The sequence below is a fragment of the Bemisia tabaci genome, chromosome 9 (assembly GCF_918797505.1).
Source record: "Bemisia tabaci chromosome 9, PGI_BMITA_v3".
Lineage (NCBI taxonomy): Eukaryota > Metazoa > Arthropoda > Insecta > Hemiptera > Aleyrodidae > Bemisia > Bemisia tabaci.
This window is the reverse complement of record NC_092801.1, coordinates 15,081,167-15,102,812: the sequence shown is the minus strand read 5'-3', so window position 1 is coordinate 15,102,812 and position 21,646 is coordinate 15,081,167. Positions and strand designations below refer to the sequence as shown.

Sequence of the window (21,646 nt, the reverse complement as noted above, 5' to 3'; positions counted from 1 at the left end):
AGAACTGAAGTTTCAGATGTGTGATCCGAACCTCGGCAGCTAGACCTAAAGTGTTCAGTTGCTCAATCTGAAAACTTCAGAGATCCATATGACGTAAACTTCAGGTCCCACGCACGAGGTTTTTTTCTCCGTGTGGATCGAGTCAATTAAAGTAAAGAGGTTGGACTTAGAGTTGCGGACAAAAACTGCGAATTTTGATGTTTATTTCGTCACATTTTAAAGTTCAAGGGGTGCTACTAGAAGAAAATTTCACGACGAAACCAATAAAACCACTTTTGGAACCTTAAAGTTGTGTATAAACGGAGTTATGAGCGTTTAAAGTTTCCAAACTTGGTCCGACCTCTCTTATTGACTCGATCCACTGTGTGACGGGGGTCGTCACCTTCAATTAGCAAAATCATCACCCGGAAGCGTCGCGCACACCCACCCCGTAACACCAACACCAAGCCTCTCAATCTGCAACCCGCGAGGCAGATCAAGAGGGGTGAGTATAGAGGGGTGGAGGGGGGGAGAGGGCGCGCGGGATGAATAACCCCCTATTAATGATCATTCCCCGGCTGAGTTATTCTTCACATTTGCCCCCCTCCCCACCCTACCAACTCGCTGAAGGGAAGGGGGTTGGCAAAAATTGGAGGGTGCTCCTGTGTTGTCGGGTTTTCGAAATGGAATGGAATTTCTGGTAGAATAAAGAAAAGCAAAAATCCCCCCTCCTGCATAGTTGCCATCAATCTGAGAATTCGCGTGGTTACAGTAATGAGTTGAACGGCTCGTAAGTTATTTTTTGAAACATTCAATAGTTTTTCCGTGAGGTTTTAAAGTCAGAAATTCCTACGAAACTTGATCGAAATCGCTTTACCGGAAAATGCCTTCATGACTTCATTTTGTCTGATCGATGGAGTGTTATCGAATCACCTTGATCAATAAATATTTTTGGGATACAGATTCATCGGTCAACATATTTTGAAAACGCTTCAGCAATCAACCCTTCAGACCCTCCAGCTTTTCTCATGTCGATGGTCGAAGTGCGAAACCAAGTATCTCTGTTTGCAAACTTTCTATCCTACTTTATTTTTCCTTCGGAAAACTAGTAGACGTAATTTTTTGAAAACTGCTTTGATTTTTCCTCTCAATTAGCAGCTAAATCATCAATAAATATTGCTGGGAAAAAGATTCATCGATCAACATATTTCGACAACGCTTCAGCAATCAACCCTCAGACCCTCCAGCTTTTCTCATATCGATGGTCGAAGTGTGAAACCACGTATCTCTGTTTGCAGTTTTGCCCTCGATGAGGCGTTTTTTACGGATAAGCCGGAACTTACGGCTCCTAATTTCCAAATATATAACCCATTTTTTTGTTATTATTTTACATTTTTCGGCAATTTTCAATTATTTCTTCCATCGATTGAAGAATTTGAAAGAAAAACTCTAGTGATCAGCTCAACGTGCCTACACGATAGACGTTGAATAAATTGTGTGTCACGGGTGAAGGGTGGGGGTTGGGTACGCGAGAGGAAACACGGAGAGGGGAAGCTGTGTGAGTGAGCCGAACATGCGGTTCCTAATTTGAAAATGCAGCCCAATTTTTTGTCATTATTTTCAATTTTTTAGCACTTTTCAACTATTTCTACCATCGAAGAATTAAAAAGTAAAAACTCTGGTAATCAGCTCAACGTGACTACAAAACGGACGTTGAATTAATTGTGTATCACAAGTGAAGGGTCAAAAACAAAACAAAAAAAAAATAAATAAAAAAAAAATAAAATAAAATGGAACTGGAGATTTTGAAACAGCGTCACCAAAAAACTCATTTATGCAGTTTCGCCATCGATAAGTGTTTTTTACGGATAAGCCGGTAGCTACGGCTCCCAATTTCAAAATGCATCCCAATTTTTGGTCATTATTTTTAATTTTTAATTTTTCAGGACTTTTCAATTATTTTTTCTGTAGAGGAATTAAAAAACAAAAATAACTCTAGTGATTAGTTCAACGTGGCTACTCAACTGAAGTTGAATACATTGTGTATCATAGGTGAAAGGGGGGGGGGGGGTAAGGGAGAAGAGACGCAGAGAAGGAAAAACTTTGTGAATGAGCCCAGGGCCGGATTCACCTACGTGCCGCCCATGGGCCGCCTATATTATGCCGCCCCCTTCTCATTCGTTTTGAAACTCGATAAAAACCATCAAATGAGCGTGCCAGCGGGGGAGGGGTGCATAAGACGCATTTACTCGTGTTGAACACATTTTTTTGGGAAAACCCTGTCAACACTACTTGCAAAAGTTCACGAAACTTTGCGCGAAAGTTAAGTTCCGTAAACCTATCTCTGTGTGGACAAGGCCTTCCATTCATAAGAAATGAACGAAAAAATTATGAAAGAACAAACATAAATTTGGTTCAATGATTTTAACTTCCGCCGCCGCGCCGCGCAGACGGCACCGTGTTGGACGCAATGCGTAAAGTATTCACGCAGTCTTGAAGGCTCTGTGCGTTTCACACTGACCGCACTGTGTTTGGCGCAATGCGTGAAGTATTCATGCATTCTTGTAGACGCTATCTGTTTCACGCTGACTGCAATGACCGCACTGTGTTTGATGCAATGCTTGAAGTATTCGTGCAGTCTTGTAGGCGCTAATATGTGTTACATGCCGATCGCCACGCCGAGGGCTTCTCTCCTTTCCATCTCAAGTCCTCGTTATCATTTCTCTCTAAGTCGCGCCGTTCCAGGCCAAATTGCGAGTTTGGTCTCTCTCTAAACTCGACTTATTGAAGGTGCTGTCTCTTGTATCACTAAGAGACGACAAAATTAGAAATTACTATACTCTCAGGAAATGAGAGATTTTGTCACCTTTTCTCGTTTGTAATTTTGTTTTTATAAATCCGATTATTTATTATACCTACACTTTAAAAAATTGCAAATTTTTGCCGCCCCTTAGATTTGCCACCATGGGCCGAGGCCAATGTGGCCATCCCCTTAATGAGCCGGAACGTGGTTCCAAATTTACCCCAATTTTCATCATTATTTTTAATTTTTAATTTTTCAGAACTTTTCAATTATTTTTTCCACCGATGAATTGAAAAAAAAAAAAACTCCAGTGATTGGCTCAACGTGGCTACAGAACGGACGTTGAATAAATTGTGTATCATAGGTGAAGGGTGGGGGGTAAGGGAGAAGAGACGCGGAGAAGAGAAAACTTTGTGAATTAGCCGGGACGTGGTTCCAAATTTCAAAATTCACCCCAATTTTAGTCATTATTTTTAATTTTTAATTTTTCAGAACTTTTCAATTATTTTTTCCACCGAAGAATTGAAAAAAAAACTTCAGTGATTGGCTCAACGTGGCTACAGAACGGACGTTGAATAAATTGTGTATCACAGGTGGAGGGTGGGGGGGGGGGGGGTGTGTGCGCGAGAGGAGACGCGAAGAGGGGAAACTGTGTGCACCTGGCCATGTGAGTTATGACCGCGGGAAGTGTTCAGAGTGGTCATCATTAATTTTCAATGGAGTGCCGCTTCCCCCCCCCCCCCCCCCCCCGCCCCCAAGAGTCGACCGCCGCTATCCCTCTCGTCATATTCTTCCCGGAGCGACGCTTAGTTCTAATTTACCCCCGCGCGCGGCTCGAAAACAGGGGTACGTTCGCTCCGTCTTACTTTTTCCCCCTCTCACCTAACGCGGAGTTATGCATTCGTCGTTCTGAAGGCGACCCACTTAATTAAATTTCGATGATCAACTCTGAATAATTAACCCCGAGAAGCTCCCCGCAAGTCGACCGCCTAACAAAAAACAGCACTGAAAAAAAAAAAAAAAAAAAAAAAAAAAAAAAAAACAACACTCATTGGATCTAGTGTCCAGACTCTTGAAAACATCGACAAGAAAAAGGACTCTTGATTCAATCAGATTTAAGCTTAAATCAAAAGGAAATCCGCTCAAATTAAGAGGCTTGGTTCTTGATTTAAGCTTAAATCTGATTGAATCAGGAGTATTTTTTCTTGCCGATGTTTTTAAGAGTCTGGACTCTAGATCAATGTGTTTTTTTCGAGTGTGGGACGAATCTAATTATTCTTAGATTATCTACAAAAATGAAGCATCAAAACACGATTCTGTGACTAGCGCAACTGACACTGGAAAAAAACACATTGGATCTAGAGTCCAGACTCTTGAAAACATCGACAAGAAAAAATACTCAATTGATTCAATCGGATTTTTGCTTGAATCAAAACGAAATCCGCTTAAATTAAGAGGCTTGGTTCTTGATTTAAGCTAGATTCTGATTTAAGCTAGATTCTAATTAAAGCTAGATTCTGATTGAATCAAGAGTATTTTTTCTTGTGGATGTTTTTAAGAGTCTGGACTCTGGTTCCAATGTGTTTTTTTTTTCCATAGTGAGGGACCGGGGCTGAGGTCGGGGCTCTTTGAGAGAGGGGGGAGGAATGACCGCCGCTATCCCTCTCGTCATATTCTTCCCGGAGCGACGCTTAGTTCTAATTTTCCCCCGCGCGCGGCTCGAAAACAGGGGTACGTTCGCTCCGTCTTACTTTTCCCCCTCTCATCTAACGTGGAGTTATGCATTCGTCGCTGCGGAGGCGACCGACTTAATTAAATTTCGATGATCAACTCTAAATAATTAACCCCGAGAAGCTCCGCGGAAGTCGTTTCAATTGAATTTATTTCCGAATTCGAAATTCGTTTGAAAGCGCGACGCCAAAAACGACCGTTTTTTGGCACAATTTGGGCCAGCGGGGATTTTTCTGAAACCGGGCCCAAACAATACCTTATGATACCTTGAAACTTTGGTAAAAATTTTAGCTTGAGTATACGCACGGTTTTTGAGAAATGAGGGGGCAAAGTTGCCAAATTGCCATCATTCTGGACAGCATTTCTACAGCAAAAAGACGGGAAAAATTGACGAAAAAGTTACACCTTTGATGAGTTTCGACTGTAAATGTTCTCATTGGGCTCCCAAGCATCCCCGCTATCCCTCTCGTCATATTCTTCCCGGAGCGACGCTTAGTTCTAATTTACCTCTGCGCGCGGCTCAAAAACAGGGGTACGTTCCAGTGGCGTGGCGTGCTTTGCGATATATCGCTTGATCTGCCATTTAAACCTATGGTAAAGAATCGATTATTAAGGTGTTCGCTGCGAACACCCTGTTTATCGATCCTTTTCCATAGGTTTAAATGGCATAACAATCGATACATCGCAATTCACGCCACGCCACTGCCGTCTTACTTTTTCCCCCTCTCACCTAACGTGGAGTTATGCATTCGTCGTTCCGGAGGCGACCCACTCAATTAAATTTCGATGATCAACTCTAAATAATTAACCCCGAGAAGCTCCCCGGAAGTCGTTTCAATTGAATTTATTTCCGGATTCGAATTTCGTTTGAAATTTCCGGGCGAGGGGCGGAAAGAGAAAAAGATCTTTTCTGCCGTGGTAAGAAAAATGCCCACAAATAAACGGGCGTTGTCACATTTCTGGATAAAATGTTTGCTTTTTAAGCAAAGCTACTAGATATTCTTACCTCAGAGGAAGCGTATTGATGGGGGTCGTTTTTGGGCCCACCCTTAATTGGGTTACACACTGAAAAAAAAATCTCGGTGTATTTACTAAGAAAAGGGTAAAATTACCAAGATTTCAGGGTTCTATTTGATCCCAGTTTTTTCTTGGTAAAATTACCGTTTACGGAATTGGTAATTTTACCGAGAAATGTCGGTAAAATTATTGAATCTTCTCGGTAATTTTACTGGATCTTGGTAAAAACGCCAATGATTTTTATCGACTATGGTAGAATTACCGAGATAAAATGGCAAAGTTACCAGGAATTATTACCAATAAAAGTGGTATTCTTACCTGAAAAAAATAGTAAAAATACCGGTTTTTAGGTAAGATTATCAGTCTGTCTTGGTAAAATTACCAATCATTGGTAAAAAAAAGTGAGATGGTAAAGGTACCAACGGACCTTGGTAAAAACGCCGAGCATTTTTTTTCAGTGTATTTTGCAGAAATGAACCAAGAGCACTCCAATGATGCTGGGATTTTGCAACTTACATTCTTCGCAAAGAATCGCTGGAATCATGCACAAAATTTGATCTACAGGGGTAATTTTCGTCTTGAATTCATAGTTTATTGGGAGTAAAGATGAAACTTGTGTAGATGATCGGTTTATACTCGCAAGGTAAAAAAATTGCGCAATCTTAACAACATTGGAATGCTCTTGGTTCTTGTCAGGAAAATGTAATCCAATTTCCCCAAATCAACGATTTTTTGCTCGTTGAAGGTGAATATTTTACGGGATGTATCTTGGTTTGAGGGGCTTGGAGGACAAAGGCGCATGAGTGCAGTTTTTGAAAAATTAAGATATCAATGATTTCAAGTGAGACTAGTCTTAATGCATATTCTGTGAATAATTCTCTTCCAAATTCCAATTTTTAAGCATTAAAAAGTCGGTTTGAACTTTCTGACCGCCATAAGCGTCCGTGTAATTTTGAAACTTCAAACACGTGTTTCTCGAAAGAGCAAAAACTGCCCATGTGCGCCTTGTCCTCCAAGCCCCTCATAAGGTCTTTTTCGGGTCTGCTAGGTACTACTCTGCGAACATGGGTTTTGGCGGAAAATGCAGGTTTCGCGGGTCTGCGGCTGAATGCCGAATATTTCGCTCCTATTTACCAGAATAGGCCTTTAGACCAAGTATCTGCAGTGTATACCAAGTATCTTTGTTTGCGACGTTGCAGACTTCTTCCCTGGTAAAAATTGGCGATAGGAGCTGCGTTTCAAAATACCATAGGAGTTCTTATAGCCGACTAAAGAAGGCTATTGAAAATCATACAGCTGGCTGTAGAAAGCGGAGCAAATCATATAGCCGGGCTATACGAAGCTATAAAAAAGTATACAGTCGGGCTATAGTTCCTATCGCCGGGCTTTACACTTTATCGCCATTGGCTATAAAAGGCTATAAGAAATTGTGTAGAAATTCGTGTGCTTTTGAAATCATTAAGTTTGAACTACCTTAATATTTACCAAACACACATTATATTTTTCTTTAAAACATATTTTTTTCCATCAATTAAATGAGAATAGTCCATACAGAGTGTGCAAACATTTCAAAATCATGAGTTGAAAAACGCTGACTCCGCGAGATTAAATATTAGAGCCTAACACAAAGCGGAGCGGCGACGCACTGGCGCCTACAAACCTAACAGGGATACTTCACGCATTGCGCAATGCGTGAAGTATCCCTGTTAGGTTTGTAGGCGCCAATGCGCGTTTCGCACTCTCTGCCCGCCCGCCGCGCCGCAGCGTGCCACGGCGTCTAAAGCAACTATTTCACACCAGAGGTATTGCACAGTATCATAAGAAATTGAAGACGCTCCAACATATTAAGAATGACAGGCATCCTTCAAAAGTACGGAGCTTTCCTCGCAAAATAAATCAAGATACCACGGCACAAAAAGAGAGCGGTAGTCCAAAAACTAACTAAGTCCTGGTATCCGTATTTAGTAACGTTTAGTATAAACTTTATCGTCTGGCTGTTGCTTAATCGCCATCGGCTATAAAAGGCTATAAGAAATTGTACAGCCGGTTACAGAAGCTATTGGAAATCTTACAGCCGCCTTTAGATATATGATATTTTGGAACACAGATTCTACTGCCAATTTTTACCAGGGTTGTCATACCTTATGAATAATAGTCAACGGAGTTTTCTCAAAACTGCCATGATTTTTCCTCTCTAGAAGCAGAATATCCTGTAAAAGTTTCCAGCTATAAAAATTGGCTTATATACATACGTAAGAGTCGCTCTCACAGAGCTCTCTGGCGTTCTGCGACGCCTAACCGCCACAAAACTAGGTCCTCCCACAGGTCATCAGGGAGTTGGCACTCCCTCATCTCATCCATAGCCCCCTGTCGCCAACCTTTCACCGGGCGTCCCCTTCGTCTCCTCCCAGGAGAAACCCAATCAAGCATCTTTTTTGGCAGCCTCTCTTCCGTCATCCTATTGACATGACCGTACCAGACAAGTTGTTTGGCTATGACGTCGAGTACGATGTCATTTTCGTCGAGTTGCCTTATATCTCTCCGAAAAAATAGAAGAGAAGCGAAAATGTTGAAACAACGCAAGTTAAATACGTGGTTTCGCACTTTGGGGATCGGTTTAATGCATCACGATTCAGGGAGGTTCCAAGAGGCCACGTGGCATCACAGAGAGGATAATGGAGATGTTGCATGTGTGAGGAATTTGCGATTTGACTGTTGATTCTTAAGTAAAAGTTCGCAAGAAAACACGATGGTGCCACTGGTTTTCTCTGAAATCAACTCCCAAGCTCAAAAAAAGCTCTCAAGTTGAGGCCAAAATGGAGGGGATATCCCACCCTACCCTGAAAGTCCACGTCTACATCAAGACTAACCATCCATGCAAAAATAGGGAGCAAATACATTAGCAGGGTTGCCGTGTTTCAGTTTTGGAGTCCCAAAACTGAAAGTGGCAGCCTGTCCAATGTATTTGCTCCCTATATTTGCATGGAGAGTTAGTCTTGATGTAGTCGTGGAATCTTAGGGTAGGGTGGGATATCCCCTCCATTTTGACCTCAACTTGAGAGCGTTTTTTGAGCTTGGGAGTTAATTTCAGAGAAAACCAGTGGCACCATCGTGTTTCTCGCGAACTTTACATACAAATCAACAGTCAAATCGCTAATTCCTCACACAAGCAACATCTCCATTTTTACGATCGAGATTCGAAAAAATTCATCAGTTTGATGCCGGAAATAGACTCTTGCAAGGTATTACAATGATTTGTCACTGCGAAAAGATTGTATGATTTTCGATATTATTCTTAGGGAGTGACTATGGATACGGCCCCAGGTTAGTCCAGCCTCAGGACCCGCGTTACAAAAAACAGCACTGGAAAAAAAAAAAAAAAAAACACATTGGATCTAGAGTCCAGACTCTTGCAAACGTTGACAAGAAAAAATACTCTTAATTCAATCAGATTTAAGCTTAGATCAAAAGGAAATCCGCTCAAATTAAGAGGCTTGGTTCTTGATTTAAGCTTAAATCTGATTGAATCAAGATTATATTTTCTTGTCGATGTTTTTAAGAGTCTGGACTCTAGATCCAATGTGTTTTTTTTTCCAGTGGGGGATCGGGGCTGAAGGTGGGGGCTCTTCGAGAGAGGGGGGGGGGGGGGGGAGGTGTGACTGGCGTCGCCGGAGAATGGGAAGTTAACTGGATAACTGGTCGAAATTGCCGGGCGAGCAGATCAGATGAGATTGTGTCCGGTGCTCAAGTGGACGCGCGCTCAATCCTAGAACGCGAACGGTCGGATCAAATGCACGCGAGTGTTGCAGTGTCGCCAACGACGTCGAAAACGCGCCCGTCGAGTGCCTGCGCCAGTTTGGGCCCCGGCCCCCCGGATATCTCCCGAACGTAGGTTTGAACCCGTGGTCTTCGCTCCTCCGCTCCACGTGCCGCAGGAATGGAGACCACTCCACTGCTCCGCTCGAAATCCGAGACCGGGTTCTATCACACCGAAAGTAAGTGCTCTACTATTCCTTGCGTTCCCGTCGCTTTGCGTCTTTCCAGGGGCGGTTTTTTTGGTCACACTGAAAAAAAAGGATTGCTAATTCACCGATTTAGGGTGGAGCAAAATGTGCTTCACTTCGTAAAGCTTTCTTATCCGTGCACGGTGTTGAATCAAGTGAACGACTGGCACGAATTGCTACACCGATTTGCTACATCTGCGCGCCTTCATGCAGTTAATCTTGCATCGAGTGGCTTGGAAGTGAAACTGTATTTTTTGGTATTGGTACTTTGCGAACAGTAAAAATAGCTCAATAGTTAGGCTGAAATAGCGGAATTTACGGAAAAATAGCGAAATTTACGGAAGAATAACTAAAAAGGTAACAGACGTAGCTTTTCAGAGAGCAAAAGCTCCTACACGCGTGTGTGTAAGATAGCTGAAATTTGTGTAACGATTTTACCTGCATGGTTTGCTCGTTCGTTTTTTAGCTACAACATGCCATGAAATACCCCGCATGCACGGCAATTTCAGCAATATTCTTTTTTTCAGTGTATGGTTAGGAAAAGGTATGTAGCTAATTTCAGGGCAAGAATGCAATATTGTCGGGAAAAAAAATCAGGAATGAGGATCAGCCGGTCCGAGTTTGGCGCCACGCATCCCATCTGGTGTGACCAACTAACTGCGCAAAAAGTTTTAGCGGGATCCTGCGCATCGGGCCGCCGCAGCAAGGTCAACATATGAATGAACCGGTTGTTCTCAATTGATCCTGGCGGCTTTCCACGGAAATTCTTACGATTGAAAAAAAGAGATGAGATGGACGGGGAGGGAAGAAAAAAATACAGTTGATTCCATAAATTTTAATTTTTTTGCGCGGTATTTTCCTAGGAATTTGTAACTTATGACTCTGAAGTCCTCTCAAACGCCTAGGCACAGTTTTTTAAAGTTAGAAATGAAACTACTTTAGTCAGGGACGGACTGGCCGGGGTGGCGATGGGGCGATCGCCCCACTTTCATCGGCCAAAAGGGGCCCCGGAGGGGCCCCTTTTGGCCGATTTGAAGGGCCGTATTTCGCCGTTTCGAAGAAGCGCCCGAGGGCTTTTTCGGTTCGTCCTCGAGAAAGGGCCCCGAGACTCCTGAGAGGACAGGACACTTTATTGCCGATTCGGAGAGCGCCCTGAAGGAGCTTTTTTATGCCGTATCTAAGGGCGTTGCATTTTGAGAGCCCTTTTTTCTGATTCGAATAAGTCCAAAGGGGTCCTTTTTTGTCATTTCGGAAGAGCCCTGAAGGACTCATTTATTGCCGATTCGAAGAAGACTCGATGGAGCCTTTTTTTGCCGCTTCTAAGGACCTTAAAAGAGCCCCTTTATCTGATTCGAAGGAGTCCTTTTTTGCCGTTTCCAAGGGACCATTTATTGCCGATTTGAAGAGGCCTTGATGCGGTTTTATACCGCCTCTAAGGACCTTCAAGGCACCGGGCTCTTTATCGCCGATTCGACAAAAGGGTCCTTTTTGCCGGGGGCCCTTTGGTACTGATTCAGAGAGGCCTCGAGGGCGCATTTCTATGCAATTTTGAACTTTGGAGGCCCCTAGTAGGGAACCTTTCCTACCTTCCTCAAGGGATTTCGTAGGGGCCTTCGGCGATTTTTCCCCCCTTTAGCGAAATCCATAATGGGGGCTGTCCATATAATACGTAACGCAGTTTTTCCGATTTTTTTACCCCCATCCCCCCTCCGTAACGCATCGTAACGCAAGCTCGAACCATCCCCCCCCTCAAAAAAAATAAATAAATACGTAACACAAGCCTCGCCCCTCCCCCCTATTTTGGTCAGTTTTTTAAATTAACAAGGAAAAAAAAGGTCTTACGGCAAAAAAGAGTTACGTAACGTTGGGCTTGACCCCCCCCTCCTCCCCCCTTAATACGTTACGTATTGTATGGGCAGCCCCAATGACTTTTTTCTAATTCAAAAATTCCCGCGACATAAGGCCTCTTTTGACACATTTAAGACGCGCGTGCGAGTCGATTCCTTCAAATACCATAGGGCTACTTCACTCACTCACAAGGCTCGAGGCTTGTCTGGATCGCGAATGCCGCCGGCGCCACACAGTTGTCATTAGTGTATGGCTCGATATTACAAGACCGGTAAAGTGTGAAAAACCAATGGGAATGTGAACAATCCGAGCGTCAAGACTTTTTCGTAAAACTGTGTTTCTATTTCCAGTTTAATTAACACAATAATTTTCAAAGTGTCAGATTTTTGTCAATTTTTTGTTTGTATTTTTATTTTCATTCTTATTTTTATTTCGATGGCTAAATTCTGAAAACACGTATCTCGGAATCCGCATCATTAACTCATGAACCCTGAGACTCATAAGGATACACGCAAAACATGAGCATCCTTACGAGTCTCAGGGTTCATGATGCGGATTCCGAGTTACGTGTTTTCAGAATTTAACCATCGATTTATTCATTCATTACGCGTCATTTAACTAGTAAACGGCACTGATTTTTCTATGAGCAGAGCGAAGAAAGGATCCAATAAAACGTTCAAAAAAAATTAAGACAGTTGTCAATTTTGGCGGCTAAAAAGTACATTTAAAAAAAACAAACGAACAAAAAAATCCGAACTGTGTTTTTCAGAATGTGTTCTTTTTAGACTGTCACTATTACTATTCTACTTGATTCTATGTATCTTCTGTATACTAATTTAGCTTTAGCACAATTTTTCGTTGGAAGAGGAAAATAAAAGTTGAATTCCAAGTATACAACGGATTCTCATTTTTTCATCCAGTTTAAGTAAAAATATACTAAGTTTTGCATTTCTGGTCTCTTGTTGGATAATGTTTCAAAAATAATATTAAAGAATAGGGTCTAAAATAGCGTAAAATTCATTCTAAAAGGGCCTAATTTTCAAAATTTTCCGGAGGAGGGCCCTTGGACCCCCCTTCTACTGGGGGGCCCCCCCAGACCTCCCTAGGGGCCCGCCCCATACTTAATTTAGGGCCAGTCCGCCCCTGACTTTAGTTTTCCTGCCTGACGAAACCGGTTCAAAACAAAAGCATCGGATGATATTTCCGACCGTGAAAATGGGGCTTCAAAAACTGAAAGTTATTTACAGCCGAGTGTGAGGGGTTGGTTTAATGAATCTTCTGCTGCAAAAAGCGCCTGTTGCTCACAGTTTGCAGTTGAGAAAAAATGGTTTCTAGAAAAAAACATTTTTTTAAATCCTAATCTACCGTATCCCGATGTCGGATCTTGATGCGCAACTTTACATCCTCTGTTTTTTCAAAAATGAACCCAAACACTAGAAAATTATTTTTTAGGTCTCAGAGATAGCTTGCTTTAACTATATGAAATTCGTGGAAGGAAAAAATTATGACCTGCAATTCCTCCCAGTCTTGCTCTATATAATTGCAAGATATGGCCTAATTGTGTAGCCGTGACAAATTGAGGTACTGGAGGTTCTCCCCTGGGACTCCAAATTAATATTATTTTTCAAGTTTAAAAATAGGTTTGACATAAAAAAAATCACTTTTGAACTCTCAGAAAAGGGAAAAATGAACCATCATAATAGAATGTGCAATATATTTTGACTTTTTTTCTTAGCTTTTTGTGAGATTCTTTTCTTCAGTCGTGATACTCTCCCTAAGTTTTCCGACTTGTTTTTATTAATTTCAGATCAGAGGTTAAACATATTTTTTGCCACTACGGATTCGATAAATATTTGCCTCGTCGTCATTGTTTTCCGAGTTCATCCTACTTCTCTCTCGTTATCAACGTTGTTTTGACTGCTGTGCGAAACGATTTTTTTTTCAATCAGTATTTAACACCGTCTCACAATGTAGATCATACAACAAAACAAAATGGTCATAGGTGAGGGGTATTTTATGTGAGAGAGTGATATTTGTCATGCTCAACTCGAACAGGGCTTGTCTCAGGGATTTTAATTCTGGCATTGGCGGATCCAGCAAATTGGCAACATTGTTTTTTTCTCCATTTAAACCAATGGAAATGTATCGATACCCGGAAGGGGCCAGGTGCTCTGATACGAATCGATTATTTAACATAGTTTTAAATGTAGGAAATCCGGTGTTGCCAAATTGCTGGATCCGCCCTTGAATTCTGGAGCATTTGAAAACCGGGGCAGGTTAAGCAGAAAGGAACCAAGCCCCATCAGCTATTGCAAAATATAACAGGACAGTTTAATTTTTTACAAGATAACGTTTGTGCAGATTCCTCTGAAAATTTTAAATAATATGCTTCACACTATGCAAAAAGCTCACTGAAATTGACACAAAAATCCGTACAACCGTTTTCATGTAAAAAATTAAAGCGCCTAATTTTTGGCAATAGCTGATGTGGCTTGGTTCCTGTCTTTTTACCGCGGTCCATTTTTTCCTGCCGATATTCGAACTTCAAGTTAATCAATCATAAGTTTTATACCGCCTTGCTAAGGAAAAACGCCGTATGAACCCTCGGATGTTGCCAAATTTCATTTGGTAAAATACTAATTTACTGGGAAAGTTTTGAATATTTTTCTTCCAACTTTGTGGACAATATTGTGCGTACTTTGATCTATAATATCTGACAATATCGAGGACAAATTTGCATAACTTCCTTCCAAAGGGACGTTTTATCCGAGGGAATTCGGCAACTCTCGAATGTTCATACGGCGTTTTTTCTTAGCACGGCAGTAGGTCTCTGTAAAATTTTTCAAATCTCATTGCACCTTCCTCAAAAAAATTGCCAAAATTTTACATATTTTCAATTTATGATAGGAACCCTTGAAAATTCCGCGCAGTAATTATTGAAGTTGGAATTTTGTCATAAAAGACGCAGTTCATCAATTGAAACGTTGAGTCTACCATCTTGAGAACTTTAACGTAGAGCAAAAACGTGACGAGAGAAGTGTCCAGAGCGCAAACTGCAAAATGTCGCAAGACGAGACTGCTTAACTCAACAGACGCGTACATATCGAGCTAATGCAAACCCGTATTCTCTTAAAAAGTCAACTCAGCTGAGTTTTGAAAGGCCTGTATCCTTATGTGCGGTGAGATTCACCCGAGAATCGACATGGTCTTAATTGGAAAATACAGGGTGTCCCAAGGTTAAACGCACATATTTTCGGAATCGATTGTGAGGATCAAGGCAATACTCTATTCTCATGTAAGGCTTTCCTAAAAAATACTCTCATTTAAGAGCCCATGCTCCTCTTGAGACCCTCCTTGAAAGATAATCCGGTTCTCTTGAGGCAAGGTACAGGTTTAGGGAATTACAGAGCATAAATTTGCTAATTTACATGCATGTCCATTCATAACTGAGGGGCTTGGAGGACAAGGCGCATAAGTGCAGTTTTGAAAAATATTGAGATATTAATGATATCAAGTAAAACTAGTCTCAATGCATTCTCTGTGAAAAATTCGCTCCCAAATTCCAATTTTTAAGCATCAAAAAGTCAGTTTGAACTTTCTTTCCGCCACAAGGATCCATGTGATTTCGAAACTTCAAACATGTACTTCTCGAAATAGCAATAACTGCACTTAGGTATGCGTATTGTCCTTCAAGTCTCTCAACTGTAGTCGCACTCAAGAGACAACGGGGTTTTGGCTCAAATTTTAAGCTCGGCCAGTCAATCTGAGGCGGGGATCTTACGAAAAACCGATAGAGAGTAAAAAAGTATTTTGCTGATCCAAAAAATCGATTCTGAAAACAATAGCGTTTAACTTTGAGACACCCTGTACAGTTTTGTATTACCGTCATCAAATTCTTGCACTTGTTAGTCTGTTGATAAGTTGCAAATAATGATGTATGATGATTCTAAGGAGCGCATTAACCCTGTCATCTAATATTCCGAGGACGATCCTCTTGCGTGTTTAGATTACTGCCGTGCTAAGGAAAAACACCGTATGAGCCTTCAGGCGTTGCCAAATTTCCATTGATAAAACGAGAATCTCCTGGTAAACGTATAAATATTTTTTTTCCAATTTTTCAGATAATTTTGTTCGTAATTTTACCTGAAGTTCCTGAAAATTTCGAGGAAAAATATTCATAACTTTTCTCAAAAATGAACATTTTATCGAAGAAAATTTGCCAACTCTCGAATGTTCTTGCGGCGTTCTTCCTTAGCATGGCAGAGTACTTGTATGACGAGAGTACGGCAGTACGGGCATGTCAAAATATGGAGCTCGTTAGGGGAAGCCAACCTTGTAACACGGAAACAGGCTGGCCATCGAAAATCAGTACTTTTTCATTACGTTTCCAAAAAATTCAGTACGCCCTTCGACAGAAATATTCAGTACTTTTTCAGTAAGTACCTCCATTTGACGAAATTCGAACAATTTCAAGAATTTGAAAATCTCGCTCAAATTGAGACAAAAATGACAAAACAATGACAAAATTCCGGACCTTTTGCGGAATGACCGCAAAGAGGGTTATTCATATAGGCGAAAAATGTACCCAGCCCGGAATGTACGAAACTTTGTGGGCTGATAGTACTAGTTGAGAGAGGCTTATCCCTAGCTCCGTTTTTGCAGGAACCCCAGGGAAACAGCGTTGCCATTTTTTAAAGTCGTAACCTTCAAACATCCATAACTTTCGTAAAAGTGCAGTTACAGAGCTCGTATTTATACCAAAAGACGCAGAAAATTACGCTCTATTGACTTATGCAAAAGAAATTTTAATTTGACTCCACTGTTGCCACGTTTATCCATTTTTTTAATTTTCGTAATTATTTAAAATCACGTTACCGCCTAAAAAAGTGTTTGCGGTCGGTGGGGATTGAATAAAAACCTGTCAGAATTATTGTTCGTTCGATTCCGCATCCATCGATATATATACTTTTCTGAGAGACTTAGGGAACACGAGTTATAGCGATTTGAAAATTCGGCAACACGCCCGACAACCGATTTTGACGCTCGTTCCCGTGCGTTTCTCGACTCCGCGTTAAAGCGCAGCGTCGAAACAAAGCAAAATTCGAAAAGTCAGTTCATGTTTTGCGCTTTTTTGACATTTCGATATGATTTTTAAGTATTTACGTTGCAATGAAGTTGCCAATTTTGATGGAAAACTGCCACCGCTATCACAAAAAGGAAAGAAAAAAAAAAAAATTACTCATCTAATCACGTCCAGTCACAGATGTGCAGCCTCATTCTGTAGCTGGTACTGTCGATTTATCCAACTCGGAATGTACGATACTTTGTGGGCTTTGTGGAGACCCCCGGGAAACAAAAGTTGCCGAATTTGTAAGGAAAATTCTAAAAAAAAAAAAAAAAAAAAATACTGCATAGCTCTTACAAACATGCAGCTAACAACGCTCGTTTGTATACCATAATTAGTCGAAAAAACATGTTTCATGCAACCAAAACACATCATGGCTGCACGGTTGGTACTTTATAACCGAATGAAAGCTGGGCGAGGTAGAAGAACAATCAATTTGTACGGTCACATAGGTTTTTAGACGTAAGATGAAATATTTTACGAATGCTTAAAATTAATAATTGGGGAGGAATTGTAGGAAGGGCTCTTTAAATGTGGAAAGGGAGGCAGCTTTAATTTAAAAATATAAACTTACATCAGAAATCCGCTTGCTCCTCTTCATCTTCGACGTCAACGTCAACGTCAACGTCTGACGGCACGTCCATAGAGGGCAGCAAAAAACACTTGTCCAAGTAAGCTGCAGGCGTCCGAATGCATTCCTCATGGCGGCCATAAAAGACATACCACAGAATAGATGCCGCATGAACGCATACACTAACCGTGCGAGATCCAGTTTTACACGTACAATACGCCTCTTTTACTGACTGTGGGGGCACATGCTGTGGATTTGTCACGTCAATTAGGATAAAAATGTAGTAGACTTTACTTGAAATATGGCGGGAAAGAAGTCGCGCTCGAATGAAGATAGGAGTACGAACTGTTATTTCATACTTCCTAAAGTTAGGACTGAATTCATCACGGCAGATCTGGAACTCATGTTTTCGCTTTGCAAAATGATTAGCGATGTACCCTCTCACCAGACGTAATTGAAAAGAGGTAGAAAAAGAAGTTAGGTCTTGGATAGTCCAAGGTGGCAACAAGTTGTAGCGGTCTGGACCCAGTGGCTCAAACATACTCATTTTTCTCGTCAAGTTTTCCTTCTCGACAAGTGCTTGGAGTAAATTCGGCGTCTCCATTCTTGCAAGCATTTTAGTGGCGACTTCCACATTATCAGAATCGCTGTACTGACGGGAAAAAAAACTATTATGTATTGCAGCTAGGATCCGCACATTGTCGAAAAGATGAGGTATGCCGTAGCTTCCGACCTTGCCGTCAACGTACTTGAAACGTTTTAGAGAGCTATTTACCCACTCCACTATCCACCGAATTTTTGTACAGAGGCGACTTTTGTTTGCCTCTAGAGCGGTCAGTTGTTTTTGTCCGGACTGGGACACAGGGATTGAGACCTCAAAGCCTTGCGTCTTAAGATTATCCACGCACCGATCGAACCCTCTATCTACGACGAAGATGTCACCAGCTTTAAAAAATGCAGTGAACCAAGGAGTTTTCATGACACTAGCCAAAATATAGGCGTCGCCTACACTGCCGGCCCAAAACTGGTCCGGTCCCAGAACATTCACAATGTAACCATTACTAGTTACAACTAACATGGGCTTAACATAATTAGTCTTCTTATGTCCACTGTACGTTGCTTTTTGGAACTGAAAGTTATTTGACTTATCTAAGTATATGTATGTGCCGTCCCACACTGTCAGGGTCTTATCTTCATTTTCACTGAATTTGTGCAAGGTCCGTGCTATGTTTGAAGTTTCACTTCTCACTTTTTCGCGGGTTACATTTAGGAAAGTAGGCACGAAAGTACTCAACAAAGACTCGCGAGTAATATTAATGTATCGAGAGACAGTCGCTTGAGAAAGACCTAAAAACGCTCCAATTTTACTCTCTGATAGAGATGTGTACATGTACATTAAAAATACACCTAGAAGTAAAGTAATTTTTACCCCTTTTTTCTCACATTTGACGTACGTTGCGAGCTCGTTAAATTGAGGCCTCTCTAGTCCCGTCCACGTTGAAAGACGCTCCGTTTCATCGAAAAAATCCTCATCGGGACACTCGTTTTCGGCCGTTATCTTAGCTTTTTCGCGAAGGTCGTCAATTAAAGCCACCCACTCAATAGCACTTAGATTTGCATCCTTTAATAAGTGCCCATTCAAGAGTAAGTCCAAGCTTTTTTCAGTGAATTTGTCATTCTGAATGTGGTTTTTGCAACACCGGCTCACCTCAGGAATAATAATTCGCTTCTCTAGGAGGATCTCTGATCGCAGAGATTTTGGAATACGAATTAGATTCGGCTCGCGGACACCCTTGCACAAGAAAATACACTCCCGCGCACTTTTCACTGTACACTTAATTGGTAGAGTGATTTTTGGCACAGTTTTTTTGGGGACAGGTACACTCTCCGAACGACGCTTCGTTTTATAGCACGCCGTGCAAAACCAAATCCCATTGGAGAATATTTTCTCGCGTCGCGGTTTCTTATCCAAAGGACGGTCGCACTCGGCACAACTTTCCATAGTAAACCGAACGACATGCACCCGATCAAATCAAACCGAATACTGACTTTCAGCATCATAAGAAAATCGTGCTGAACTATCTTCTTATCTACAAAAACTGCGCTTATTGAAGCATCATATTGGAAATCTACTGATTATGATCACTGATTCGGACTCCTTATCAGGGAAGCTCGAACCGGTGCATCCTCATGATGCATTGATACAAGAATGCAGGTGATTGCTCCTAGTGCAAGATGCAAAGTATGTAAAAAGTGTCGAAGGATCATGACACCATTACGGGCTGGATAAATCGACAGTACCAGCTACAGAATAAGGCTGCACATCTGTGACTGGACGTGATTAGATGAGTAATTTTTTTTTTTTTCTTTCCTTTTTGTGATAGCGGTGGCAGTTTTCCATCAAAATTGGCAACTTCATTGCAACGTAAATACTTAAAAATCATATCGAAATGTCAAAAAAGCGCAAAACATGAACTGACTTTTCGAATTTTGCTTTGTTTCGACGCTGCGCTTTAACGCGGAGTCGAGAAACGCACGGGAACGAGCGTCAAAATCGGTTGTCGGGCGTGTTGCCGAATTTTCAAATCGCTATAACTCGTGTTCCCTAAGTCTCTCAGAAAAGTATATATATCGATGGATGCGGAATCGAACGAACAATAATTCTGACAGGTTTTTATTCAATCCCCACCGACCGCAAACACTTTTTTAGGCGGTAACGTGATTTTAAATAATTACGAAAATTAAAAAAATGGATAAACGTGGCAACAGTGGAGTCAAATTAAAATTTCTTTTGCATAAGTCAATAGAGCGTAATTTTCTGCGTCTTTTGGTATAAATACGAGCTCTGTAACTGCACTTTTACGAAAGTTATGGATGTTTGAAGGTTACGACTTTAAAAAATGGCAACGCTGTTTCCCTGGGGTTCCTGCAAAAACGGAGCTAGGGATAAGCCTCTCTCAACTAGTACTATCAGCCCACAAAGTTTCGTACATTCCGGGCTGGGTACATTTTTCGCCTATATGAATAACCCTCTTTTCTGTACCTTCGGACTCCCCCTAAAAACTCAGTACTATTTCCGGACTTGTAGCCACCCTGGACGTGCCCTACTCTAGAGTACCTATATAGCGAGAGTATGGACAGATCGCTTGCTTCATGGAGGGCTCAGGGTCCGAAAGTGCAGCCACCCTTCTAACCAACTTCTAACGCACACAATTCCACTGCCAGTCTGCAGATTCCAATTCTAACCAAGATGGCCAAGAACGTACATAAATGAGTGTTCTTCCGCAAAAAAGAGTACATTTATGCAAAAACTAAGTCAAATGCGTGCTTTATAAACGATGGTTCGTAACAATATTAGTAAAGTGTTCTGGATAATTGAAATTCATAGGTTGGCTGCATTTCTGGGCCCTAATTTCATTCGCGGAGGCATCGGTGAAGGTCTGATAGATTTTTGGAGTTTCACATCTGTCTATACTCTCGCTGTACAGGTACTCTACCCTACTCTCCCCGTAAAGAAGCTCAATGCGTGGCTACTGGAGTTTGGCGACCATTGCGAGGACAGCGCACGACGAGTGTCGTCTCAACAGTGAGCGAGTGGATAAAAAGCGGAGGTCCCATGACGAGCGGAGACGCGCGACAGGTGGAAGGGGGAAAGCTGCGCTATAGGAGAGGTCGGAGGATCGAAACTTGGCCGAAAGTGCGAGCACTTGGGGGTCACGACTCGGCTGCACTCGGCGGGCGCTGCGTCTCGACGTCGCACAGTGAACCGCGTCAATCGGAGAAACCGCACAAAATCTAGAAACTTTCAAAGCTCATACAGGGTGATCAGTGTTCGAAACTCACAGGCGCCAAACTGAAAAAAAATTCTCGGCGTTTTTACCAAGGTCCGTTGGTACCTTTACTATCTCAATTTTTTTTACCAATTATTGGTAATTTTACCAAGACAGACTGGAAAGCTTACCTAAAAACCGGTATTTTTACTGTTTTTTTCAGGTAAGAATACCACTTTTATGGGTAATCAATTCCCGGTAACTTTACCATTTTATCTCGGTAATTCTACCACAGTCGATAAAAAATATTGGCGTTTTTACCAAGGTCCAGTAAAATTACCAATTCCATAAATGGTAATTTTACCAAGAAAAAACTGGGATCAAATAGAACCCTGAATTCTTGGTAATTTTACCCTTTTCTTAGTAAACACACCGATATTTTTTTTTTCAGTGAAACGCGCCAAATGCGCCTAAAAAATCGGCCATGGCGCCTAAAAAATGAAGACTCTGCGCCGGCGTGGCCCTTAAAAAATGTCCCCTAAAAATCTGGATTTTCACAGGAAGTCACATTAAGAAAGAAAAACAAATCTATTTGAATTGAAAAAACTCAGAATTTTCAGCACTACAAGTGAATGCTTGCTTTTTCTATTATTCAAGATTTCATTCTTAGTGATTTTGTCTTCCCCAAGTTACAGCTACTTACTAGTTCTGTTACGAAAACATCTTGCGTCTAACTGTTCACCAAATGCGCCGTTATATAAAGGAAAAAGTCAATTTGGCTCCTAAAAAATCTACAAT

General features: G+C 41.5%; 1 protein-coding gene across 1 annotated transcript in view; it reads left to right on the top strand.

The window, feature by feature from the left end:
• Window positions 1–9,267: 9,267 nt before the first annotated feature.
• LOC109038176 (choline/ethanolamine transporter flvcr2a) overlaps window positions 9,268–21,646 on the top strand; it is a 93,906-nt gene continuing 81,527 nt past the window's right edge. The window contains exon 1 of the mRNA XM_019053147.2: window positions 9,268–9,525. Within this exon, the coding sequence (XP_018908692.2) occupies window positions 9,468–9,525 (58 nt within the window). The 5' untranslated portion in view covers window positions 9,268–9,467. The remainder of the gene's footprint in view (window positions 9,526–21,646) is intronic.